At 51.9% G+C, this 26,044-nt stretch overlaps 8 protein-coding genes across 8 annotated transcripts; 5 read left to right on the top strand and 3 right to left on the bottom strand.

The window, feature by feature from the left end:
* Positions 1 to 1,583: 1,583 nt before the first annotated feature.
* On the top strand, positions 1,584 to 4,832 carry DSM5745_08108 (putative plasma membrane phosphate transporter Pho87; the record flags this gene model as incomplete). The annotated part of the gene is made up of 5 exons (XM_026750124.1): positions 1,584 to 1,589; positions 1,648 to 2,123; positions 2,251 to 3,802; positions 3,859 to 4,636; positions 4,687 to 4,832. 5 exons carry the CDS (start codon positions 1,584 to 1,586, stop codon positions 4,830 to 4,832), a joined length of 2,958 nt encoding a protein of 985 aa, XP_026601128.1.
* Positions 4,833 to 5,217: 385 nt separating this feature from the next.
* DSM5745_08107 (uncharacterized protein) lies at positions 5,218 to 5,834 on the bottom strand (the record flags this gene model as incomplete). The annotated part of the gene is made up of 2 exons (XM_026750123.1): positions 5,218 to 5,224; positions 5,299 to 5,834. 2 exons carry the CDS (start codon positions 5,832 to 5,834, stop codon positions 5,218 to 5,220), a joined length of 543 nt encoding a protein of 180 aa, XP_026601127.1.
* Positions 5,835 to 7,070: 1,236 nt separating this feature from the next.
* On the top strand, positions 7,071 to 7,511 carry DSM5745_08106 (uncharacterized protein; the record flags this gene model as incomplete). The annotated part of the gene is made up of 1 exon (XM_026750122.1): positions 7,071 to 7,511. One exon carries the CDS (start codon positions 7,071 to 7,073, stop codon positions 7,509 to 7,511), a length of 441 nt encoding a protein of 146 aa, XP_026601126.1.
* A 792-nt stretch (positions 7,512 to 8,303) lies between these two features.
* DSM5745_08105 (DUF2470 domain-containing protein) lies at positions 8,304 to 8,981 on the top strand (the record flags this gene model as incomplete). The annotated part of the gene is made up of 1 exon (XM_026750121.1): positions 8,304 to 8,981. The coding sequence occupies one exon, from the start codon at positions 8,304 to 8,306 to the stop codon at positions 8,979 to 8,981; it is 678 nt and encodes a 225-aa protein (XP_026601125.1).
* Positions 8,982 to 10,664: 1,683 nt separating this feature from the next.
* DSM5745_08104 (40S ribosomal protein eS8) lies at positions 10,665 to 11,329 on the top strand (the record flags this gene model as incomplete). The annotated part of the gene is made up of 2 exons (XM_026750120.1): positions 10,665 to 10,738; positions 10,798 to 11,329. The coding sequence occupies 2 exons, from the start codon at positions 10,665 to 10,667 to the stop codon at positions 11,327 to 11,329; spliced, it is 606 nt and encodes a 201-aa protein (XP_026601124.1).
* Positions 11,330 to 11,727: 398 nt separating this feature from the next.
* Positions 11,728 to 12,786, top strand: DSM5745_08103 (metallophosphatase domain-containing protein; the record flags this gene model as incomplete). The annotated part of the gene is made up of 1 exon (XM_026750119.1): positions 11,728 to 12,786. The coding sequence occupies one exon, from the start codon at positions 11,728 to 11,730 to the stop codon at positions 12,784 to 12,786; it is 1,059 nt and encodes a 352-aa protein (XP_026601123.1).
* A 633-nt stretch (positions 12,787 to 13,419) lies between these two features.
* On the bottom strand, positions 13,420 to 19,779 carry DSM5745_08102 (guanine nucleotide exchange factor DCK1; the record flags this gene model as incomplete). Its single annotated transcript, XM_026750118.1, has 2 exons — positions 13,420 to 14,887; positions 14,936 to 19,779. 2 exons carry the CDS (start codon positions 19,777 to 19,779, stop codon positions 13,420 to 13,422), a joined length of 6,312 nt encoding a protein of 2,103 aa, XP_026601122.1.
* Positions 19,780 to 21,084: 1,305 nt separating this feature from the next.
* On the bottom strand, positions 21,085 to 25,773 carry DSM5745_08101 (GTP-Rho binding exocyst subunit SEC3; the record flags this gene model as incomplete). Its single annotated transcript, XM_026750117.1, has 4 exons — positions 21,085 to 22,018; positions 22,076 to 23,190; positions 23,243 to 25,437; positions 25,581 to 25,773. The coding sequence occupies 4 exons, from the start codon at positions 25,771 to 25,773 to the stop codon at positions 21,085 to 21,087; spliced, it is 4,437 nt and encodes a 1,478-aa protein (XP_026601121.1).
* Between the last annotated feature and the right edge of the window lie 271 nt (positions 25,774 to 26,044).

Raw genomic sequence — 26,044 nt, 5'->3', positions numbered from 1 at the left:
TGCTTGAAGTTCACTAGTTGACTATGACACTGGTCTTGTCGCGGGACTAGGAGATACCCTAGTTGCCGTCTCCTGCTCAGCTGGAGTTCGATGCTGGAACGGGGCTGCCTTTGGGCAAGCTTGAGACAGCTGACTATCCAATCTGTGGGATAGCCAGGCAAAAGTAATAGCCTGGTATAAAGGTGCGTGATATAAATACTTGTTCATACCAGGACATGCAAAGCAAGCCTCATGACCGCACTGTTTACAAATAGACTGCCAGTACGACTTCGGGCCATCATCACATCGGCACTTGATATCTGATCAGTAACCCATATCTAGGAGCGTTGAAGCTGCACTTACACATGTCCATATATCTGTATAGCCATCATAGCTATACAAATTGAATACAACATATGGTGTTCATCACAAGAAGCGACATTAAGAACCTCGAGTCTCAATCACTAGAAAAGTTGCTTATGTCGTCGACAGTAGCCGCGTGGGTGCCAGGGTTTTATATTACGAAACGGCGCCGTCTCTGCCTCGCAACACGGCTGGCATGGAGAGTGCTCCAATTTCATGGCAATTGGCTCCGCGAGCACTGGAAAACCCGGGATATCATATTCCCAAAGGAGCCTGGAGGCACGAACAATCAGAGCCAATCCTTTCAACATCCGTATTTGATATGGAATGTCTCCCAGGGAAGAGTGACGGAGCCGAGTCTATCATCAGCGATTATGAGTCAAGTACTTTTTCCTTTAGCATTAGCGTTGATAGAACTATCGTTATGCCGTCCCATTTCTGCGCTCAAGAAGCCCGAAGAGGAGAATCCCGAAGAAGCTGTGACGCTTTTAAAAACTGCCACCCGGGGTATAGCGTTTGTTAGGAGTGAAAGCAGGGAGCGATATGGGACGGTAGTTCAGAGATGCCTTCATTGGTCAGAGACAAGAGAGACAGGTCCAAACGACGAGACTTTTCGCGCTTCCTTTTATGGACTGATTGTTAAGAGTGAGGCCTTTGGATGTGGAGTGTTGGAGTAAATGTAAGTACGCTGGGCTCGCCAAGGCAGAGAAGCGCCCGAGGCTAAGAACACGCCTAAGCCCGATTTGGTGACCCCGTGGGCTACTAGGTAGAGTTGCGGTTAGGGATGGACAAAATAGTTGACGGTAATTACGGAAAGTCGAAATTTAAGGATTTTTTCGGTAAGGAATGATTCCTGACGAAAGAATAAAATCACGTGGCTTGCCGCCTCCTAATCGGGTTAGCGCCGCGGCAGAATCATCGAGCAGAGGACTGCCAGCAAAGCCAAGAATCCCCGCATCTAATTGGCTGGCAGAAAAGCTAAGCGCCAAGCTACACTCTTATTGGTCAATTTAGACCCACTTTTATGTCACGTGATTCATTACTTCGTCAGTAATGAATKAACCTCKGTCAGCAATTTTGGGTAAGGAATTATTCTTTACGGTAAATTGTACAACCCTAGTTGCGGTCTATCAGAGGCGGCAGAACTCAATACTCAATGACAACCTCTCCAGCCTCAGCTATGCTGTTTACGCCGTCTCTATAGGTATCCGAAGTATACTGGTCTTTTCTCGACGATATCTATGCTCGTTGACTCGAGTTCCGGCTGCTGACCTCCTGTCCTGCTGACCGAACTCCACAATCGAGCCGCACGTCCGACCAGCGATTGAAACCGACAACCGACCAGTACCACAGCACACCGTGTCGTCGAATGCAGCTAGACGAGGTGTGGCACCCTTCGCGTCTGCGACGAGTGCCTCAGCTAACCACGACGGCGTGATTTCGCTAATTCCGCAAGACATCGAACTCGTCGAGTATCCCGTCTCACGTACCACAAGGCCCCCACGCAGTCTACCCCAAGAGCACAGCCTACGAGGCCATAAAACCCCTCCTCAGACCAACCGCGATCCGTCCGGTCATTCACAACAACACCCGGGAACAGGACTTCTTCGCAGGCTCAAACCAGTCAAACTCCGTTACTGGGTAGAGGCTCTTCGTCGCCGTTCAGCAAACGCCAAGGACCGCGAGTCAACCTCCAAGATGAAGTTCTCTCACAGCATTCAATTCAACGCGGTTCCGGACTGGAGCGCGTATTACATCGCCTACAGCAATCTCAAAAAACTGTACGTTGTAACTTTGGAGCGGCTACTCGCATTGTCACCCGTTCCCCGCGTTTTCTGTGTTAAGTTTCGGACCGTGCTTGTGTGATGTTCTCTCCGCGGCAGCTAATTTGGCGCCTTTTCTAAATAGGATATATACTTTGGAACAACAAACCCATCGAACTAATGAGCAAGCCACCGACACGGAGTCCGCTCCTCTGCTTAACGACACGCAGAACCCCGACAAGGTATTTCAGCAGGCTCTCGACGCGGAATTGGACAAGATATGTTCTTTCTACCGGAATAAGGAAGCGGAAATTCTTGAAGAGGTCGATGATGTTATGAGAGATGCGGAAGATTACACAGCCAAGGCCGACGGGGCCGACATGAACCCGATGCACGAGAGCATGCACAAGGGGCGGAGAGTGAGCACGGGTTCTATCCAAGGCCAATCTGCCGAGTTTGGTCCAGGTAGACGCCAGAGTATGGGAAGCGAACCAGCTGCCGATGATGACGAGGATAGCGATGACGAGCGACCTACCACACGCCCCATGCTAGGCCAGTCACACACCTTCCACTTTGGTCCCTCTGATGACGACCGTACTGAAGATATGAGGAGTTCAATCTGGGCAGAATCCAGGTATGGTCCGTTCGTTCGGCGCGGCAGCCAGAACGAGCAACTCACCGATCCCAAGCTCCTGGATCTGTACAACGCCGCAGCTTCCCTCAAGAAACGGATCGTTGCGGTCTATGTCACTCTTTGCGGACTCAAGTCATATATCCAGCTGAACAAGACTGGGTTCTCCAAGGCTTTGAAGAAGTACGACAAGATCATATACCGCAATCTCCGGCGAGACTACATGAACTCCAAAGTGTCCCCCGCATATCCTTTCGTACCGCAGACCATGGAGAAAGTCGAGGGTTATATTCATCAGATCGAGACTTTGTATGCCGAGTTGATAACAACCGGCGATCTGACTCTGGCTAGGCGTGAGCTCCGTTTGCATTTAAGAGAGCATGTCGTATGGGAGCGGAATACCGTGTGGAGGGAGATGATTGGCATTGAAAGGAAAGCTCAAGCTGCCAATGTTGGTCTTCGTCAGACACTTCTTGGGGGGGATGCGGACCCTGCATCGGCGCGTCGACAGGGCGATGAGCAGGCAGCCCAGAGCAAGCGGCTCCGGACACCTTTCGGGGTCATCAGTGCTCCAACATGGCTCTGGAGTGCAAACTTTGCGACCCTTGTCGTTGTACTAGCTGTCTTTGTGGTGCTGCTCTCGGTCCCGATCATGGAGAAGCCAGAGCAGCAGAACTGCCTGGCGATGCTCGTTTTCGTGAGCTTGTTGTGGGCCACCGAAGTGATCCCACTTTTCGTGACATCGCTGCTTATTCCGTTCCTCGTCGTATTGCTCGGTATAATGAAGTCGGACCAGAAACCGTACAACCGCCTGGGGCCTAAAGAGGCCACAGGTGTTGTGTTTAGCGCCATGTGGACCCCTGTGATTATGCTGCTTCTAGGCGGGTTTACTATAGCGGCAGCGCTCTCCAAGTACGACATTGCTCGGCGAATGGCATTGTTTGTACTGAGCAAAGCCGGTACTAATCATCGTGCTGTACTACTTACCAATATGTTCGTGAGCATGTTTCTCAGCATGTGGATTAGTAATGTAGCATCCCCAGTTCTCTGCTACTCGATTATCCAGGTCTGTGACTCTACCCTTGGTTTCGGCCTATTAGTGGTCTCAACTAACATATGCAGCCTCTGTTGCGTAACCTTTCTCCTGATTCCAGCTTTGCCAAAGCATTGGTTCTTGGAATTGCTCTTGCTGCAAACGTCGGCGGCGCGGCGTCGCCAATTGCTTCTCCGCAGAACATCATTGCTCTCCAGAACATGTATCCCAGTATCAGTTGGGGTACTTGGTTCTTCATCTCACTCCCAGTCTGCATCATCTCGATTTTGTTGATCTGGGTGCTACTTTTGGTTACGTTCCGTCCCGGCCGAGATACCACCATTGTACCCATCCGGCCATTGAAGGATAAATTCTCCGGTATCCAGTACTTCATTACTATCGTCACTTTGACCACTATTAGTTTGTGGTGTGGTAGTCATCAGCTGGAGCATATTTTCGGAGACATGGGTGTGATTGCCATCATTCCCATTGTTCTGTTTTTTGGAACCGGAATTCTGAACAAGGAAGATTTTAACAATTTCCTCTGGACCATCATCATTCTCGCTGCGGGTGGACTGTGCCTTGGAAAGGCTGTGACTTCTTCTGGGCTGCTGCATACCCTCGCAGAAGACATTCGGTCGCGGGTCGAGCACTTCAGTCTATATGGAGTGCTGATCGTGTTTTCGGCGTTGATCCTGGTCATTGCCACGTTCATCTCCCATACTGTCGCAGCCTTGATCATCCTCCCTCTCGTTCGACAAATCGGCCTTAGCATGGACGACCCACACCCCAATCTGCTGGTGATGGCCAGCGCACTAATGTGCTCGGTGGCCATGGCTCTGCCTACGAGTGGCTTCCCCAATATGAGTATGTATTCCTTGACTGGCTTAGTGCTGTGTAACTAACAATGGTTCTAGCCGCCATTATGACGGAAGTGCCGCAGACGGGCCAGCGATACCTGCAAGTGCGGCACTTTTTCACGCGGGGCATCCCCGCCAGTCTGATGTCATTTGCGGTGATCGTCACGCTCGGATACGGACTGATGCGTGTCGCTGGATTATAGATATCTCGCTACTATAGAGATGAGGCATGCTACTAGATATGAGGTGTGTTGGAATATGGATGTATTGAGTTGCGTCGCATCATTAATCCCTCTCATAGAGTACAAGAAATGCAACCATCAAGATAGAAATGGCACGCCTGATTAAACGGTAACAGAAATCCGAACGGAAGAAAAGTAAAGGAAATTCGCAATGGATCTAGAGCAATCCGCCGCAAAAAGCATCGAAGACCAAATCAAGCCAAAGTACATCAAATTCGTGGACATCACATATCAAACCGGCGACCAAGCACCAGCAGTCATCATCAAGTCGGCGTTGCTATCAGTGAATCAAATCATGAAGACAACAAGGCCAAGGAAGATCAGATCGATCAACACGAATCATGCACTAATTCCTGATCAGTCAGTCAGCATATCTACCCAACGCGAACCCGAGAAAAAAGCCTAAGAAAGCAAGGGGTCAACTCACAATAATCCGAGCGTCAAATCACCGTGGATCTTGGCCTTGAGCTGGACCTCAATGTCCAGATTCAGATCGAGCCGTAGTCGCAGCTGCTCGTCGCTGCCCTTGCCGCCACCGCCGCTCTCTTCTTCCTCGCCCTTATTACCGCCCAGTAACCCGCCAACAGCCTTGCCCGCGCTCCCTGTAACCCCGTTCACTGCATTCCCCGCTGTGTTCTGGACCAGGTCGCCGGCTTGGTCGACGCCGCCGAGGCCGCCTAGTGGGCCTCCCTCCTGTCCTTGGTCTCGTCGGGGACGGCGCTGCGTACGGGGCTGGCCGCGGCGGCGGCGCTGGGGCTTCTGCTGCTCGGGCTCCATTTCGGGACGTTGGATGTCTTCTGTGTCGGAGTCGTTGGGCTCTTGTTCGCGCTGGCGGTTGTTGTTGTTGTTGTCTGGGGTGGCGTCCTGTTCGGGGGCGGGCTGTTGTTGTTGTTGGTTGTTGGGGGACTCGTTGTCGGAGGACTCTTCTTTGGGGTTGGGGGATTGGGGGTTCGAGTCGGCCATGTTGAAGGAGGAAGGAGGAGGAAATTTAAGTCAAGTGTGGGTGGGAGGGTATTGTATAAAAGTTGGCTTTTTGGGAGGACGGGTGGTGTATACGTAGGTGGTTTGGTTTCGCGTGGTATGGTATCAAGTGACGAAGGTCTGCTTCTTTGGTCCAATACCTGCTCGGTATAATTATTTATAACCCTTACCTGCATGCAGTGTCTGCCTGGTATTATTCGAAATTACTTCACAGGAGTCACCCAGCAGCGTCATCGTTTCCATGAATAGCCAGGCGCGCTCGAGTGCTCGAGACAGGAGGCCCCGGGGGTATGATGAAAGAGGCCCCCAGACGCCGGCAATCTAGAGGCTGGAGGTCGTGGTCCGTCCTAGACATGACGTCTGCCCCAGCAGGGATTGTCAGCGGACGGTGGGACCGCATCGTGTCTTCGACTGTTCCTAGCCAGTTACCATGGAGCATTCTGGAGCTTGCTGGGCCTCCTAGCCCCAGATCGGAGATGACTTCAGCCTGCTTGGAAGACTACTCCGTACTCCGTAACGCCGTTGCGAAACGGCTGGATCTCGCTAAGGGCGGGCCAATCACGATGGCCCGCCATTCTACACTTCGGCCGTACCGTCGGCACTGGATGGCTGGTTGAATCGCATTATTGTCCGCCCTGAGATCTGACGGCGTGCGGTCCTTGGTACGTTGATACTGAAGTGCGAGTACACGTGTGCACTGTCTCAGAGGTGCCGATTCCAGAGCGTGGATGGGATGCCCCCAGCTTGGTTGACGGGATGGGAATTGATGCCCAGAGTATTTCGTAAAGGTATGACGATATGGTTTAATATGCGGGATTGTGTCATGGGCGCACTAGTTTAAATGTCGACCGTTAATGAACGCCTGCTATTATATGCTGGCTGATTTATGCATGTCTGATGATTGATGATGTAGCCGGCGTCTCTAAGCTTCTGATACCAGTGATGTTGAGCCAGTGACGTATGTGAACTGAACACCACTGACATCGCAGCCCATACGGCCTTTCTATTTTTGTTAACGTTAATATACGGTAGTCTTGCTTTTTATGTCATTTTCTTTTGGTCCCTTTTCTTGAAGTTGTTCTTCATCTGCAACTCCTAGGTTCTACCACCTACCTTATCGTTGCCCTACCTTCACCTCTATACATCTATACCGGTCGCCCGTCAATCCTCTTCCTCTCTCTCCCCACCTAACCACACATACGCACCGATCGTACCATAATGGCGACCGCAGAGAAACAACAAAAAAGCAACCCCATCAAGGACGAGCCGCAAGACTCCGACTTCGAGCAGAAGCCTTCCGCCAAAGGCCCTCCCCAAGAAGAAGACGATTACTCGGACGACTATTCCGACGAATATGATGACGATGACGACTACTCGGATGAGTACGACGACGATGACTACTACTCCGACGAAGAGGAGCAGGATCAGGCCAAAGCAATGCAGGCCTACAAGCCCAACGCCCAGTCAATAAGCAGCCGAGACGGAGGCAACCAAAACATGAGCCAAAAGATCAACAACGGCAATATATCGCGGGCCCCAGATAACAAGAAGACGATTGACGACCAGGACGGGCTGAAGCTGAAGGTCGACGTGAACTTGGATATTGAGGTTGAGCTGAAGGCGAGGATCCATGGTGACCTGACGTTGGCGTTACTGTAAGTCGACACCCCCTACTTGTCCCCCTTCCCTTTACCCCTATGTCTTTCTTTGGTTGCGGTGTCTTGGACCTGTGGACTTAAGCAGGTCTGGGACAGTACTTAATTCTCATTCCATTTCCTTCTCTCATGGTCATGACGGGACTCGTGGAAATTGGACGCCGTTTGAATCACCTGCCAATCGTGAATAGGAGTTAACGACGACGACTATTTGAACAGTGCTTGAGGATTCGGAGACTCGATATATCGCTATCGTGCCATCCCTGGTCTTCCCGCCGTTCCTGTCCATCCTACCTAACGAGTTATGAGAATCCGCGCTGCGATCGAGTTGGAAAGGGAGACGTTTTGTTTTCGCTGAAGACAGTTATTGCTGGTTGAATGCTGTTGGGGTTCTTCGTTTGGGCCTGGCATCATGGTTTTGGTTCATTTGTAATGCGTTCTAGAAGCGTCAATCGAATTATATCTCTGCTTCATGGTAATCTTGGTTCGAGCGTAGACGAAACTTGGCAGGAAGACAGACAGTTGTCGGTTAAACCGAACCGGGGGATAAGCTGTGGAGCACGGAGCACCACATGGCTTCTATGGACCGAGGCCGTTGCAGCCGACCTCGGGACTCCGGAGAATTTCTGTGCAACCACCACCACGACTTCATCTCTCTCCATACCCCCTCCAAGCTTCATCCGACTTCAGCTACTTCGTCCGAGCATCTATATCTACTTACCACACATCGCCATCCCTTCCAATCATCTCACTCCCAGTCTGGCATCCGAGAAATCCTCAGGGGTACGACCAAAACATGGCCTCCGCCGACACCGACGCCTCCCGCAAAGCCTTCATAATCACACACATGAACAATGACCACGCGCGCTCTCTATCCCTCTATCTGCGCGCCTTCTGCGGCCTCTCAGAACGAGCCTCCCAATCGCCCAAGCTCGAAGACCTCCGGCTCACGGACTTGGTGATCTCCGCGCAAGGATCCCGCTACACAATCCCCTTCGACCCGCCTCTGCAGTCCTACGCCGAGACCCGCGCGCGCGTCGTCGCAATGCACAAGGACGCCCTGGAGAAACTTGATCTCTCCGATTTCAAGCTCACAAAGTACTCCCCGCCGAAGGGTGGGGAGTGGATAGGCTTCACGCTGTGCCTTGTTGTTCTAGTAGGGTATGCTCGGCGGGGGAATTTCGAGCCCGGCTCGTTAGTATACGACACTCTTGGGCTGGACAAGTACCCCGGCTTTGTTTCGTGGAGTTGCAAGTGGCAGCCGTGGCTTTGGGGGGTTTTGGCTGCGGCGCATGGCTTTGAGGCGGTGGTTTTGTTGGGGTATATGAGGCTGCGGAAGTATGGAGTTAAGGCTTTCTCGGGCCTTTGGTGGACGTGGATGGTTCTTGGGTTTGTGGAGGGGTTTCCGGCTTGGAAGAGAGTTGATGGTATGGTTCGGAAGGCTGAAGAGGAAACGAAAGCGAAGAGTGGTTAATTGCTTTTCATGTGGTGTGACTACTACATAATACTTTAGAAGTTGTATGGCCCTACTGTACACCCTTAAAATGTGTGGTATTCCGATCCGTAGCACTCGGTGTCGAATCGCTAATTAATCATTTCATTACCGTTCGAGGTCTACTACGCTGACTGTAAGCGACAAGCCTCGGTACTTATACTTGGAACGATATAAGTATGCCAGTCTGTGCTGTCGAGATCCTACCGACCAAGGTCCAAATAATTGATTACATATTCTTGAGTAGATTGAGTACAGGCGCCAGATCCCGTCCGGATGCGTGAGATAGAGCAGCGAACCCAGCTGACGAAGATCAGAACGGCCATCCATAAGCGGTATACCATCAGGCGACCCATCCAGAGCAATTTCATGCATCGCCCTATTCATATAAAAGGTAGCTGGACTTGTATTCGACTCTGTTTGGCGCGGCAAGTTCCTCGGTAAATAGAGACGCGGGTAACTGGATGAATCTAATGAAGGCATCGAGACGGTTCAGCGTTAAAATCAATGCGCCCTATATACCAGCCCCGAAGTATTGAGTGTCATAGAATAACGTGGGTTTGCAGACATCGTAGGCGCTCTTAGCGGACGGTGGGCCGTAATTGAGTTTGCTTGCGGCGCATAAAGCGCGACCAACTTTTGGGAGAACCTGAACGTAAGCTTCTCCTGGATCGCCAATGTTAATATACACCTTATCGAGTTGGTGATCACTTTTCCTTGGGCGTCATGGCTGGAAAAATCCGTGGTGACTTAATAGAAAGATCGAGCGTTGGTTCTGGAGCTGTAGCTGTGCTTGAAGCGCAAAGACCGAGCCACGCAGCGAAACATGGAGTTACCTGTTCGTTAGTAGATTTCAAGTTGAGTGTCAGACTTGCGTTATGGATGAGCAAATATAGAAGTGTAGATGGTCCAGAAAAAATGGCGAGATTCATAACAGTATAGAGCAGTGTTGTTTACACGAGGTGGTCGAGACTTGGAGTGGGTGGTGAGCGATGGGTCCGGAGCGGAAGAACAATTAATGTCAGCCTCTTGGTCAGGCTTCGCGCTAGCCAGAACGAGCCAAGCGTAGACGAGGTCACGGGGTACCCGCTTTGCCGACTTCGGTTAGCGCCCACGAAAATAGGGCAACTTCGACAAGCGAAGACACACACGGATTCCACGATCGCCGACGACAAGCACTCAACTCCCCGACAACCCACGACAACCCTTGCCGCTGCGTTCCTGGTGAAGGGCTGCAGGATTAGAGGTGAGTATCCTATTTCCTGGCTACTGTGATTCTCTTTTTTCGGTTTCCGTTGGTTCTATCTCGTCGAGCAAGTCGGTGCGCCTTCGATCGGTCTGTCAATATTCCATCCGTCAACTCGTCTATCCGGTATCGATACAAGAGAAAGGGAGCGTTACGACTGGGAAGCAAAGGGAGAAACTGTCGGTGCAGCCGCTGTCTGCGCTTGGGCGGAGCGATTGGATAAAAGAATTTTTTTCGAACTCGATTGGGGAACTTGCGAGCCTGATTTCTCAACAAAAACACCCTGACAGCGCCCACGATCATCGATATCACTCGACGGGATAGAATTGGAGGCAACTGGACATTGGAACACAGCTTCGCTTGCTCTCGACTCGTGCTAATCAATTGTGCCTGGACAGTCCCCCACACACACAGCAAACATGGGTATCTCTCGCGACTCGCGCCACAAGCGCTCGGCCACCGGTGCTAAGCGCGCCTACTACCGCAAGAAGAGGTATGATTGAGGACGGACTCGGTATCAGTATCTTGGGCAGGATTGACGCGCAACAACAGGGCTTTCGAGAAGGGTCGCCAGCCTGCCAACACCCGTATTGGCACCAAGCGCATCCACCTTGTCCGCACCCGTGGTGGCAACCAGAAGTTCCGTGCTCTCCGTCTCGAGTCCGGTAACTTCTCGTGGGGTTCTGAGGGTGTTTCCCGCAAGACCCGTGTCATCGTTGTCGCCTACCACCCCTCGAACAACGAACTCGTCCGCACCAACACCCTGACCAAGTCCGCCGTCGTCCAGATCGATGCCGCTCCCTTCAGGCAATGGTACGAGGCCCACTACGGCCAGCCCATCGGTCGCCGCCGCCAGCAGAAGACCGCTGAGGCCACCGAGGAGAAGAAGAGCAACAGCGTCGTGAAGAAGCAGGCTGCTCGCTTCGCCGAGTCCGGCAAGGTCGAGTCCGCCATCGAGAGACAGTTCGAGTCCGGTCGTCTGTACGCCGTCATTGCTTCTCGTCCCGGCCAGAGCGGCCGTGTCGACGGCTACATCCTGGAGGGTGATGAGCTTGCGTTCTACCAGCGTGCTATCCGCAAGTAAACGCGAGTAAATGAGAAGAGATATCGCAAAAAATTAAACTTTTTCCCTCTTATTTTTGTGAAGCCTTGATTGTCATGTAAAAGGGTGTGGTATCGGAGTTAGCAACTTCCAATTTCAGAATTTCCTGACCTTACCATGGCATTGGCTTAGGGGGCTACATAGTAGACAGCGATAATGAATGATTTACGGGCACTTTGATTTTCCTTATCTTCCTCTGTACTCTGTAGACAACTACTCTTTTGATCTTGCGCCGCTGCTCCGATTCATTACTCAATACTCTGTAGCCCACCGAGATATCCTCCCCGCACCGCACCCCAACTTCCCTCCCATCCAGCCCATATCTCTCCACCGACTAGAACAACACACTTTCCTTCTGCGAAGCCTCAAAAACAGTCGAAATGCCCAGCACAACAAAAACCCGCCTCCTCCTTCTCTCCGACACCCACACCGTCCTCCCCTCCCCCGCACACTCCGCATCAGGCTTCCCATCAAGTCCATACCGACACCCCCTCCCCGATGCGCAAATCCTCCTACACGCCGGCGACCTGACAAAAGTCGGACTGGCCTCCGAACACAAGGCCATGCTCGATCTCCTGAAATCACACCCAGCCGAACTCAAGATCGTCATCGCAGGGAACCACGATATCACGCTCGACGAAGAGTACTATAACCGCGTTGGGTGGTTGAGGCACAGGTATAGAGATAGCAAGGGGCGAGACCATTTAGCTGCGCTGCCAACAAGCCCTACCGGTGCACCAGACAATGACGAAGGCAGCGGCAAGCTCGAGGCCCCATCAGCCATAAAAGCCCTCTACACGAACTCCGACGCCGTCTCCTGCGGAATCCGGTACATGGAAGAGGAAGTCCGCACATTTACGGTCCCCTCCACAGGTGCGAAGTTCACTGTCTATGCGAGTCCCTACAGTCCCGAGTTCTGCGCTTGGGCGTTTGCGTACCCGCGGACCGAAGACCGATATAACCCTTCTGCTGCTAGCAAGACGCCGATCCCGGACTACCCAGGTATTGACATCGTTTTAACGCATGGACCGCCAAAGGGGATCCTGGACCAGGTTGTAGGGAGTGGTGAAAGCGTTGGGTGCGAGCACCTCTATCGTGCTGTGAGGAGGGCCAAGCCGGCGCTGCATGTCTTTGGGCATATCCATGAGGGGTATGGGGCGCGGCGGGTGGAGTGGGAGGCGTCAGACTCAGATCCATCTCCAGAAAACCATGTTGGCGGTGGCTCAATGCCTGGGATCAAACAGATAGAAGAGATACCCTGGGACAGGGAGGATGTAATGGAGGAACGAGGCGCGTATGTCGATCTCACCTCCGGCTCTAAGAGGCCGTTGCGGCTCAGAGAGGAGACGGTTTTTGTAAATGCGAGTGTTGTCACGGTGGAGTATAAGGGGCTTAATGCGCCTTGGGTGATGGATCTGGACTTGGAAGTTGATGGATAGAAGGGTGTGATTAGTGATTGTACAATATTTGTAGGAAATATCGTAATCTGGCTGTGGATATATATATATCCAGATCAAAGACGTTCATTTCTGGTAATATTATGGACCAGTATGGCAGTAATCCATTGGTTGTCTTCTATTCTGAAAATTTACACTGTTGTGACAAGTATATATTTCTTGACGGACGCACTTTTGAGCAGAGAAAGTCCACACCAAGTCCAGGTTGCCAAATACTACAGGGAGAAGCTCGATAAGGATATCGTACAAGCCCAAATCACAAAAGAAACACGATCAAGAAAGATATACAGGTATCAAGGTCCCTCCGTAGGGAGTTTCAAAAAAGAGATATGAGAAAGAGGTATCAGAGTTTCGTAGATGTGATATCGCCGCCACGTGGGTTCATATCCAAGGTAGAGTATAAAATCCAGTAAAGTCAGGTATAATGATAAGGAAAAAAAAGTGAAGGAGGGGAAAAGGCGAGCGTGGATAGTTGAATTCCAAAGCTCAAAAAACAAAACCAATTAAAGGCTTATGCAAACGTGACCAAATGATGCCGGGAAGGGAAAAGAAAGAAAGAAAGAAAGAAAGAAAGAAAGGATAATGTCCAGACATTACAAATGATGTAGATAAAGATCACTCTTCGTGAACTGTTTGCTCGTTCCTGAAATCAAGGCGGCTGGATTTTCGTCCGACTCCTTTGAGCAGACTGAAGCGTCTCATGACGGAGTCTCGCACACCACCAGTGTTCGATGAACTGGTAGTTTGGGCGCCAGGGCTTCGGACGGAATTAATACTGCTTCGGGTCACAGGTCGCGGATGCTCAACGACGGAGGGTATGGTTGACCAGCCTCCCTTACTGGTGACTGAAACAGGACTGGTGACTGATGGTGTTGAAGGATCTGCCGCAACATTGTGTCGAGATGCGTTGCGGCTGACATTATCTGTGGACTTGTCGGCGACGCTCCTTGAGGCACTTTTGGATCGTTGCCGTTTTTGCAGCTTGTTGGCGTCGTCTCCATTAACGCTGGTGCTTATTGATAATGAGGATGTGTGCTTTTGCAGGACCTCCCCAAAGAAGCTCCGTCGTTTCTGATTCGTGTCCCGCGACTGATTAGTTGTTCGACTGTGAACGGTAGCAGCGTCATCAAGGTCAGGTTCTTCCTTTCCGGACGAGCCAGGTACAGGGCCATTAGGCTTGGTGCCGTTAGGCTGTCCCTGTATAGTGGCGACTGAATTGCTTGTTCCATGGTTAGAGCGTTTGAACGGGTTCATAATACTGATTCGATGGCTGACAGACTGTTTCCGTGAACCTTGACGATGATGAGCCTGGCTATTCTTGCGTGAACTGCGAATCAACTCCTGCTCCGGGCTAATAGACCGTGGCAGCGCAGTCACCCGACGGCTTTCTGATGAGATAGGAGACTGGCTTTGATGCAACAGTGAAGGCACGGTGGTCTCAGTGGGGCGAAGAGAAGAAAGTTCGGGTGCAAAAGCTTCTTCGAAACGCCGTGTCAATTCAGCTTGGGTGGCTTGATGCGCCGGACGCGAGTACAGTGCCAGAGCGTGCTTGATCGCCAAAGCATGGTCAATAAGAGCCACAGCGAGGGCGTTTTTTAATGGATCGATCGGTTTCGGCGTGATTGCGTCCCCTTCCTCGTCTTCATCCTCAGGTTCATCGGTCAGGAATTGACGGTAGTGAACAACACAGCTGGCGGGAGTAGAATTGGTTTCCAGTAATTGCTCTATAGCCACGGTCAAGTTCATTAGACCCATATCTTCACCGGACGCTGCGCGCCTGTAGAGCAGATACAACTCCTGTGTCTTGCGCCAGGTTCGTTCTAGAGCTGTTTGCAAAGGAGTCAACGCGACTTCTTCAGTGCTAATTACCTCGCTTCTGCGGAGGATATTCGGGAATGGTTCAGAGGTTGTGTAGATGACCTTCTCTACCCATTGCTCTTCAACATCCGCATCACGAATATGTCTTCTCAGCGTGGAACTGAACCTCGTAGGCTCTGAAATCAAGAGATGATCGCGAACGGATGGAGGAATCTTCGAGCGTTGGTAGACAGGGTGGTCCATATCCCGGTGCACGCTAACCGGGCTGATGTACAGGYATTGGCCTTCATAGTCATTGACTTCACCGGACGACATAACCTGGGCGGCAGGATGCTCCTTTTGCATACGATCGACAAGCGTAGCCATACGTTCCGTCGGGGCGCATTCGACAATGTATGCCTTATCACGTAGGGTTGGAGGGAAACCGAGACCCTTGTACAAGACTCGGAAGTAGCGGGGGAACTGCTTGTCTTCCTTTGCAATGGACTCGTGGATTTTGGCCATGGAGCTCTGAGCTCGCGAGAGCTTAGCAAAATCCATGACAGTGTCCTCGTAATGCAACGCAAGCTCCTTATAGCAAGCCAGCGCATGAGTCCAAGCCTGAGCGTCCTCGAAGTACTGAATGATCGTAAAATACAAGGATTCTTTCCTTTCAAACGGTGTCTGCTCCGGGAAGGCAGGGTTCGTGAGTTCGGGGACGGACCGCTTAGGATCCCAGTCATACAGGTCCGCATGGAATTGGAGTGCAAGGCCGGCCTCAGTGAAGTTGCCTGCTGAAGCCTGACTTTGAGCGAGTTCATGGACATAGCGGATGAAGATATCCTCTCGGCCCATATCCTTCATGTACTCCATCAGTCGAAGAACATGCAAACTCTCGGCCATTGTACCGCCTTGGGACGCGACAAACAGATCCAAAAGCTCATCCACGGTCGCTATGAGAGCCTTGACCGCTATCGCGAGTTCTTCATCAAAAGCCTCGCAGCCCTCAAAGCGATCAAGCAGCTCGCCAATGAATAGTTTCTGGATGACTCCCTCACTCATGTTCTTTGTCTTGAAAAGATTATCCAAACTGGAGATTATCTCAGTCTCGATGATGGATAGATCGCGATTTAGATCCCACTCGCTGATTATCATGGTGCGCAAAATATCAACGGCGACATGGCGCAGGCCCTCGTGGACACTGAGGCAAAGCTCAATGATAGGGGCCACGAGACCAGGCACATACTGCACCTGGTAGCCGCCAAGTGTTTTCAGCCCGTAACGTTCTCTCTCCTCCTCAGCCGTTTCCCAGCCTATAGCTTCCCATGTAGAGTGCAACAGCTCCGCACCTTGTTCTCGAACATCGCCAGCGATCTTCCAGATAGTACGCCGCTTTTGCTCAGGGACAGTCTCCAAGGCAAGAGCATCGCTGGAGACAACCTTGAGTAACGTCATAAAAAAAGTCTCCCACACTCTCGTGTCAAACGTCTCCGCGTCATCTGGAGCGGGAAGCAACTTATCAATCATTAGTGATGCGAGGTTCTCAAGACTCTTCAATGTCGCCCGGTGGTTATAGACGTGGATACTGAACCAGCTTTCGGGATACGCCTCGCAGTTCAAGATTGAAGTATGAACTTCGAATGCTTGAGAAAGGAAATTGGTGAGCTCTAGGCCCTTCAATCGCAGCCTCTTGGGGTTCGGTATTGACGCAGTGGCCGCCATGATAGCCGACAATTCCACAAGGACCTCATCAAATCTTTGGCTAGTCTTCGAAGCTTTGAGCTGGAACGGGAATGATTTGCTGAAAAGAAGGGACAAGTACTCGGTATCATCGACTCCATCAGGAATGATAGAGTAATAAGACGAGATGATCTTCGGCATGAAGGCGTAGAGTTGCGGATCTGGCTGCGACAACAGTTCTGCCACAATTGCGCAAACCAGACGTACCTGGTCACGGTATTGATCAGAAACCGCACCAGTAGCTCCCCAGTAAGGATCCAACCAGCCGAGACAGCTGGAGGCGAGACTCTTTCTCTCCGACCCGGAGCTAAAAATCTCCAGCCGAGTATAATGCTGAATCAAAACTAATTTGTACAGGACCAACATTCCTTTGACGTCGGCGCAAGAGTCCATAAAACTGAGAGCAATCATAATCACTTCATCTCGGCTGAGGACTCCTGACAGCTCTGGGAGCCAGGCGTGAAAGTGCTGGACAACAAGAGTTTTGCTACCCACCATCGCAGGCGAAGGATTCTTCATTAGCGCCTCTAGTAACTTGAAAATTGTGTGTACATCTCGGCTGAATGTTGACTGAACGCGAGTGACGCCAATTCCCTCTTCCTTTAGCTTTTGCTGCTGGCGGGCGTTGATGATGAACTTCAGCACATGCCGGCCAACCTTGAAGGTTGCGCGAAGGTTGCGGTGATATTGTAGATCGGAGCTCGCTTGCAAGAGACGAAGGTAGCTTCGGACAAGACATGGCGTTGCGAAGGGGAAGTTGAACTGGTTCTCTGTATAGTGATCGACTAAGGGGCCAAGGTTGAACCGTCGATCATGAACAATCCCAAGAACCGTGACAAGATTATTAAAGATAAGGTCTTCATATTCTTCGTTTCCGGCGTTCTCCACGAGGATTGAGAACAGTGCGTCAAAGACACTGCTCAATTGCTTGACGATCTCCATTTCCGGCACAAATCGAACTCTCTTCAAGGTATCAAGAATCTCATCCACGGACCGCTCTTTCCAGTTAAGCAGGCTCAGAATCACTTGATCTTGTGAGTATTCGGTGCTGCACAAATGGGTTTCAATGTGCAGGGTAGCCAGGGGCCCTGTGATCGCCTCATCCTTCGCAGACTCATTCTTGCCAAGGGAGCTCCAAGGAAGCGATAGGTAAGCACCTTTGCCGTTCTCAACGCTGGATGTATGTTTGTCATATGCGTGCAACAATAAGGAATGCGGCCCGTCACGTATGAAAGCCTGATTATCCCATAGGGGCATCCAAGCCAGCGCAAATGGGAACTCCGGAGCATCCGCAATGCTCATGATAACATGGGACCCTGGGATTTGATCTGCGGGGATGTTGAGGCGAATGGTTTGATTCCAAGACTTGCCTCTTTCAGTAATAGTCGTTCTCCATGCGGTATTTGGGGTTATGTTGGACGAGGCCGGGAAAACGCATTTATCAACTCGTGCCCCCGATGCAGTGCGCACCTCAAGGGTTAGCTGCAGGTTGCGAAGCCCAGTGTTTGAAGGCATGGGAATCTGGCCAGAATGAGGATGCGAGAGAAGAGCCTCGGGAGGAAAGGTGGCTTGGGACACAGTCACATAGATATCAGATCTCGGCTTGGATGGAGCTTGCGAAAAGCCCATACGCCTCGTTTGCACGATATCATGCAACATAGTTGGGTTCTTCCGAACCAATGCATCGGCATCGCAATCGACGTAAGGGAAAAGGTGGAGATGAACACGAGCTGCCCGAGGGGACCTTACATACTTCCCCGTTGGACTGGGTAGTAATGCACGTATTAGCGCATCAAATCCGTCCGTATACCCTTCCCCATCTTCGTTGTGCTCAGAAGAGGACCAAATGTTGATAATCTGCTCAGTGTCTTTATCCTGACGGAGGATCTGGGAGACTTCCAGCAGACCAACGCCTATGGTACGAAGTTGTGTAGACTCCTTCGGCGACTGGATGGCTACTCCCTTGTTGCTCGCCGCACTCCCCGAGGACTCTGGAGGTTTGGCGCTCTCTTTGGGTTGGTCTGAGCTTTGAACACCACGTTTGGAAGACCACATAATGCTGCGGCGGGGTTTCAAACCGGGCCCCTTGACAGAGTTGCTGGCCGTAGGAGGCTTTGGCGAGGTTATTCCTTCGCGGGAGGCAGCAGGTGCAGCTTGAGCTGGAATGATCGTTGTAGAAGCAACCTCGGGCGCCCGGACGCTCACGACAAGATATAGCTTGGGTCCGCTTGTTGATCCATCGCCAATATCGGTAGCGGCCAATTCAGTGAACAAGGTCTTTAGCTTGTTGCTCTGGCCCGAGCTGGCGAATTGTTCTGGGGACGGAATGTCCAGAATATACGTCTCGGACAGTGGTTTCAGAGACCCGGTCTCCGATATGGCGCACAAGTTAATAGCCAGAACTACTGGTCCCGGGGCATTTCCTGATACAGCATTGACTTCCACCAGTAAATGATGAAGGGCTGCGGTGTCCGACACAGGGATGGGGCTGCTCTCGAGCATGCTCATTTCTGACTGAAGCTTTGCCAACTGTACGGCGGAATCGTCACCTGTCAACAGGCGACCTCTCTGTTCAGGGTCTCGTACAATGACCTCCCCACCAAGTAGCTTGTTGCCTCGCACAAGCTTCCAAACAACCTCTTGTCTCAGCGCCTCCTTCTCCCCTGATGTTAGTACGTTGTATAGGAGCTGCCGTCGCGCATAATCAAGCTCCTGGACAATGTTCGACATTTCTTCCACAACCTGGTATTGCTGCGAGAGGAGTAACTCGTGTAGCTTGGTTGAATGCCACTCACGCAAGCATGATGCGATCTCGTCGACCAGCGGCTCCGAAAGCGAAGTAGGAGTTTCGTCGCCGATTTTGAGCATAGGAACGGGCGCGGCTGGCTTGGGCGCATCAGGATCCCGCGGAAGTGGCGTCAATGGGAGCATTCCCCAGGGACTGGCGCGTGCCCCCCGTGGGGTTGACTGGTCTTCCTCATCTGTCTTTTGTATGAATATTTGTGAGGGCTTCCCTTTCCTTGCTACCACCACGTCGGACACCTCGTCGGCAGCATGTTCGTCGAATTGGGAAGAAGCTAGACTGCTCCGCACGTCCACCTCCACATCCTCCGTTCTGTCGCCAGTCGAGCGGTCACCATTTGTTAAAGACTTGTTTCCCTCGGTGTCACCCAGAACTTCGCGAATCTCCACGCAATTGCGGGGGAATATGCCCGAAAACACTCGCGCCTCGAGCGTCTGACCCTTGGTGCTCGTTAAGCCCGCCAGCAAAGACGGCGGAGCAACCAAGTAGCCGCGACACCATTCGCCATTATTCCCCCCTTGCTCTATTATGTATAGTTCATCGCCGAGTTCTAGCGGTAGGTCGGCCGGAGTGGAGGGCTGGAAGGGATAGATCGCGACGGCAAAAGCGATTCGAGGCAGTGGCCGCCAGGGCATGTCTGCAGTCGAGGCGGCGGACCAGAGCGCACCCCGCAGCAGTCGTCACAGCGGGCCGTTTCGAAGAATGGAGGGGTAACGATTCAACGGAGGTAGAAGGACAGGTATTCTCGTCGGATCAAGGGGACAGGTCGCGACATGCAGGAATCCCTTTGGGTATATCGTGGAATTCGAGAGGAATGTGAATAAACTCGGCTCCGCGCGAATCGGAAGCGACTATAGATGAGTCTAGATGCTTGACTAAGGGTAGCTGTATACCTGAAACCTAGGCAGAATGAATCATCAGCTTGAGGATTCGTGTCTGAGATGGGCCCCGATAAGGGAATCGGAAACAGTCGTGGACGAGCCACGGCTCAGCAACGAGCAAGGGGCCAAAGTTGTTAGTCCAGGAGACGCAAAGCAATCATCACAGCAGGTACACAGCTGAATTGACTGCCAATTGCATTCTGATCCTGTGCGATTTCTGAACCCCTAGGAAAGGTAGTGGGCGGAGGTGGAGTCCCCAGTCGAGTGAGTGCCTTTGCTCAGCTTGGCGGGAACGGTGGAGAAGGCAAAGAAGGGGGTGCGAGAGAAGCATACCGGATGGAAGGAAAGGAGGGTAAAGACAGGCAGACGAAACGAGGGGGCGTCTGAATGAAAGGGAAGAGCAGAAGTTAAGATCGAGCACAAGCCCGTGAAACTCGAGGGTGTCAAATGGGAAGAAAGGCGATCGCGCAAGAACGAAAGATCCAGAGGGGGTCGCCGGCGTCGATCGTTCATAGAGTGGGAGGCGGAGAATCGAGACAGGCCCAATCGCATCAAGCGTGCCAGGGCTGGGCTCAGAAAAGGCTTCGTCGTCTTCTGGAAAGGTTGGTTGATGAGACAAGCATGTTTGCTGGATGCTGGCAGCCCTCGTGCTTGCCCTACCGGTACCGTACAGTTCTACCAGGATGTTTGGTGTGATAGCCCCTGAACCTGAAATGAGCGGCTCCAAGCCTCCAACCCATGGCTCCCAGCGCCCAAACTTGAGCGAGTCCAGCAATCAAATCCTGCCATCCAGCCGTCCCACCCGTTCTTATACTAATGAGTAGTAGTTGCGCTTCGGGCCCTCGCCAGGTAGTTTACTGTCAACCGTCCAGACTCCGGTATATCCTCCCGCACCTTGAGCTACATGGCTAAGATGGAAGATAAAGAATGCAATGGATTGCTATAGGTAATAATTGAGTATCCAACAGGCGCCATTCTATGAAACCTGCATAGTAGAACGATAGCCCAGCTGCTAGAAAGGATACCAGAAGGAATTGAAGAAGACGGAATGGTACATCATTACTTCCTAAACATAGCGGCGACGTCCTCTTTGCGCCATTCGAGATCAAGCTGGCCTTCATACACCGTACGGATGATGTGTTGCGTTCGGTCATAGGCCTGCTCATATCTAACCTCGCACTCGCGAAGCACTTTCAATACCAGACTTCTGCTGAGTCCAGGGTCATCTGCGTCGCCAAAGTGCTTCTCGACTCGCTTCTTGAGCATTTCAATTCCACGCCGTATCTCTTTGACGTCGTAGGCTGCCAGCACTTTCTTCACCACTGAGCGTGAATGACTGGGGCGGTTGGCGATATCTGTAGGATTGCTGCCTGCGCCAAGTAGGCTTTGAACGGAGTCAATGAATTCGAGCAACTTCCCAAGTGGTCGGTGGATCACAGAATCTAGGTAAAGTCTCAGGTGCTCCTCCATGTCTTCTTGCGCTCGATCGCGCCACCGTTCGAGAACCGGCAAATTCCGAACGTCGACTTCCTCAATATAATGGTTCATATTTTCAATCAGGAGAATATGATAATTCAATATTTCCTTGTCTTCAGGATCACCGGAGCTGGCTGCTGCCGCTACCGCCGTAGATTGACCTGGCGCCTCTTTTGCGATGAATTTCAATGACTCCCACATGGCGCGGTTGATGCGGTCATATGCCTCATTGATGTTAAGACGAATGTCGTAGAATTCTTGCGATGGGTCGGAAAGCATGTTCTCCACAGCAGCAGAGAAATTCGGGAAGACTCTCATGAATGATATTACGCCTTTTCGCTTGTTGATCTTGACCTTGGTTTCCTCAATGCCACGAATCTGTTCGTCGACGAAGCGATTAAAAAGACCAATCAGGCGCGAATGCAGTTTTTGGAGCGAGTGAACAATGAAGTCTTGGTTGGTCTCATCATAGTCCGAAATGGACTTTTCAAGGGCGAACAAGATACCAATTCCTTGCCTGAAATGATTGTTAGCTTAAGGAGTTTAACGGCCAGTGTGCTAATCATAAACTTACAGAGGGTCTGCCTGAATGGACCAATCCACGAGGTTTTGCATATCGATTGGCCAGAATGAGTACAGTTCGTCCATAGCCTGTTCCACTTTCTTAGCCATTCCTCGATCCGGATCGGGCGACTGCTTGATAGTAAAATCTGGGACTGGACGCTCGTCCGGGGCTCCTGAGGCTACGATGTCGCCAAAATCCATGTTTGAAAAAGATGTCAAGTGGAAGAAGCGCACGACAAAGTTTTGTTCCTCTGAAATCATCTTCACGGTCTCCAGTAGGGTGCCGGCGAATACTTCGAAAGGTTCAAGCTTTCCACGCTGCTTGTCACCAGAAGGAAGCCTTAGCCCTGCTGCAGCTCTGATAGTCTTCCCCCTTCTCACGGTCAGCTTCCTGGCCGCCGTTGTGATGCCTTCAGCTTCTTTCTCCTTATCCTGATGGGTGAAAAGGAGTTCTTGTTCTTCGCCGGTGATTTTTCTGGCCGCCCGTTTCCACGCCATGTTGTTATCACGGAACTCGGCCTGGTAGGATTGTTTGGCTTGTTGTTCGTACAAAGTAAGCAAGCCTTGCCACTCTGGCCCACTTACTTCCCTGGCGAAAAGAGTCAAAGCACTGTAAACCCAGAGCTCCCGACGGGCGTAAGCCCTAGCTGAGCCGTCTAGCTTCATCGGGTCTTTTTGGGAATTAGCTGCGGCATCAGAACGCTTCTGTGCCGCCACTTGATAGGCAATTGCCATGAATTGCTTGAGTCGTTGAAGGAAGGATGAGGAATGGAAGCGGTATTCTTCTTTTTTGTCTTGGATGGCGCGCATTTGACCAATCTCAGTGTCGGCGTACACGCCCACGGTACCATGACCCCCAGCAGCATCCAAACGCTTCTTGTTTTGCCAGATTTCAGGATCAATCGTCAGCATGGCTTTGTACAAAGTAGAAAGTGCAAGCTCAGTTTCCCTTAATCCATCGACATTGCTGAGTGACGCCTCTTTCAAGGGTTGCAAGTCCTGTGGAGATATAGAAAGCGTCTTCAATAGGGTTTGTAGTTCACTATGGAGGAGCTTCTGGTTGGCCGTCTGAACCTGTAAACCTTGGGATTGAGTTTCGATATATGACACGTCGTCACGAAGAGTCTTAGATTTGGGTCAACAACGCAGGATGTCAAATGCGTGGTGAAGGACTTACATTGAGTTCATGTGAGTATAACGTGAGGAGATTATCCAGCTCCTCACACTCATCAATGGTCTTATCAATCAATTTAGCAAGCTGATCGACCTTGCCCTCTTGTTGCTCGAGGTTACCAAGCCAGCTTGTAGCCTCGACGCGTCCAATCTCCCGACGTACGTCTGCTTCAAGGTCTTCAATTTTTTTCTCATCTGAGAGGCGACCATTCCAGCCGAGGTCGGTTAGAATATCATCAAAGTCCACTCCGCGATCTACAAGAACCTTCGGATCAAGTCCGAGTGCTTGGCAATACTTGATAGTATTATCTTCGTGACGCCTGCGCCGGCGATCGCGTGGAGAGGGCGATACGGAACGCGATCTCTCGTCTGTTTGGACGACCACTGCTTCTGGAGTTCCTTTAGTAACATCCAATAAAGGTGCTACAGTAACATCAGCAACGGCCTCCGTTATCTTAACTTTAGGAGGTTCCGGGATGTTTGGCGCAGGTATAGCGTGTGCAGGTACAGGCGGCGCCGGGTCCATCGGCGGAACTTCAGTGGACTCTTCTGGCAATGAAGGCACAGACGCGGCGTCTTCAACGCGTTCGTCAGGCGCCGTGCCGGACTCGTCTGCTTTCCGAATAAGGGATGGTGCAGGGACGACACCTGTGATTCCATCAGGCTCTTCTGAAGCAGCTTGCTTCTTTGCTGCAGCCAGAAGTCTCGCGCCCGCACCCCCGGTCCGTGGCTTGAACGCTCCGTAGGCGTTGGCAGCCTTGCGGAACGCACCCGCGACATCTTTGTTTGGCTTCTTCTTGATCATAGGTCCAAGGCCTGGTCGGTGGGCGTCGGCCTCATCTTCATCGGTTTCTTTGGAGGATTCTGGAGGGATGCCGGGAGGTGAAGGTGGTTTGCTCTCCTGAACGAGCTCGCTTGTCTCTGCTTTCTCCGAAACAGATTGTGGTGTCTCGACGGGCTTGGCAGTAGCATTGTTACTTGCGGGCGGACCTGGCAACAATCCGGGTGGTACGTCGGCAAGTTGCATAAGGTTTGATTTGTTAGATTGGTCTCCTGCGGGAGACGCCGGCTGCCCTGCGGTCGTAGACGACTGTGTTGCATTACCACCTTTTGCAGGCTCTTTCACTCGCAGCTCACTTGGGACAAGACCCGGAACAATGCTATCGTTACCTCGCCGAGCCTCGGGTATGCTAGAACTTGAACCCTGGCTACGGGCGATGGGACGTGGTTCAGGTACTGTTCTCCCGCTGCGTGACGATGGTGGACGGGGCTCCATGTGAAGGTTTGATAGACTGCCTTCTTCGGCGTCTCTGCTTATCTTATCCCTTGACGGTGCTGTTCTCAAGCTGCTAGGTATGTCCATATTCCTAGACTCTGACGGCGATACCGGGGAATGTTTGGGTGGCCTAGAATCGCCCGCAAGCCGCTCGATTGCACGAGGTGGCGGCTGATCACCCTGACCAGCTGGGACCACTGGCGGAGGATGTTGAGGCGGTGCGAATGGAGGTGGTCCACTTTTTCCAGACTGCGCAGTAGAGGGTCGGCTCATTTGTTCTCGACTTCGCTGAGCTCGTATAGGTAGCTCCTCATCGGTTGGTCTTCGTTTCGGCGCATCGCGGCTGCGTGCACGCGCCCAATGAGGAGACTGAGGACGGCTCCCATGGGACGAAGGTGGACGTGGAGGTACAAACGATCCTTCAGAGTGCGATGAGCCGGGAGCAGGTCCTCTTCCGCTAACTTGTGGATTTCCTAGAAGAAGTTGTCGCTCACGCTCATCGAAACCTATAAGATCCGGCATTTTGCCGCCAGTATATTTTTTGTAGATCTTCACCAAACTGCCGATGAAGAACTCCTTCTCTTTCGAGGTTTTAGCGTGCCAGTAGTAAGGCTTCCCAACGGTTACCAGGAAGCCAACGTTCGATGCCCACTGCTTTTGCAGTTCCTCCTGCGGATTGGATGGCACAACCGCATTGTAGGATTTAATGGCTGACAGATCATCCAGCATCCATGTCTTGCCAATTGAGAAGGAGCCGTCATTGTTCTCCCTAGCTTTGTGCATGCGCACCCTTCCGGACCGTCTCACAGCGACGATTATAACTCGAGCCTTCTTGTTTTCAGGGGCCGCATTCGGCGGGGCCGGGGAGGAAGGATAAGCGCCATCTTCTATGATCCGAACGTGTGTAATGTAGGACTCGACCACTGGTGTAAGAACAAAAGTCAGCCTAATTTCTTGACTAGAAGGTAACAAGATTGTTTTCCTGCATGACGGTGATGACTCGTTTGGCAACCCCGCCGTCCAGCATAGACATGAAGGGCATGGCCCAGATCAAATTCGAACGTACAGGCACCGTCGCTATCCTTTTTTGAGAAGCAACTCTGAACAATCCGCCGCTTTTCGTCTTCGAATTTCTCGGCCCTCGAGGCTCCATCGCCGGAGCTGCCATGTCCACCACTCCGACTTTCAGCGCCCCGTCGGGGGTCCCTTTGCGGCAGGGGATCTCCCGGAGGTCCCCTCGGGCGATCATGGCCATTCATGCTTATAGTTCAAATCGCCAATAGCCTGGATCACTCAGGAGATATCCGAAGCCAGGTGAACATGATCGGTGATATCGAGGAACGTGGGCGGGACGAGCAGTGCGAGAGAATGGGGGTTGTTGAGAAGAGATTCTATTCCAGCTAATGTCGAGAAATCTCAGAGGGGCTATAGCGGGGGCAGAGTTGCATATTCAAAGCTGTGCATGCAAAATGGAGGAGTGACTCCAGCGGCTCATTAGCTCATTGATGGGGATGGAGCAGATGGCCGAGA

Source organism: Aspergillus mulundensis (genome assembly GCF_003369625.1).
Source record: "Aspergillus mulundensis strain DSM 5745 chromosome Unknown scaffold_9, whole genome shotgun sequence".
NCBI lineage: Eukaryota > Fungi > Ascomycota > Eurotiomycetes > Eurotiales > Aspergillaceae > Aspergillus > Aspergillus mulundensis.
Note: the sequence above shows the minus strand (reverse complement) of the source record. Positions and strands in the feature narration are given on the sequence as shown.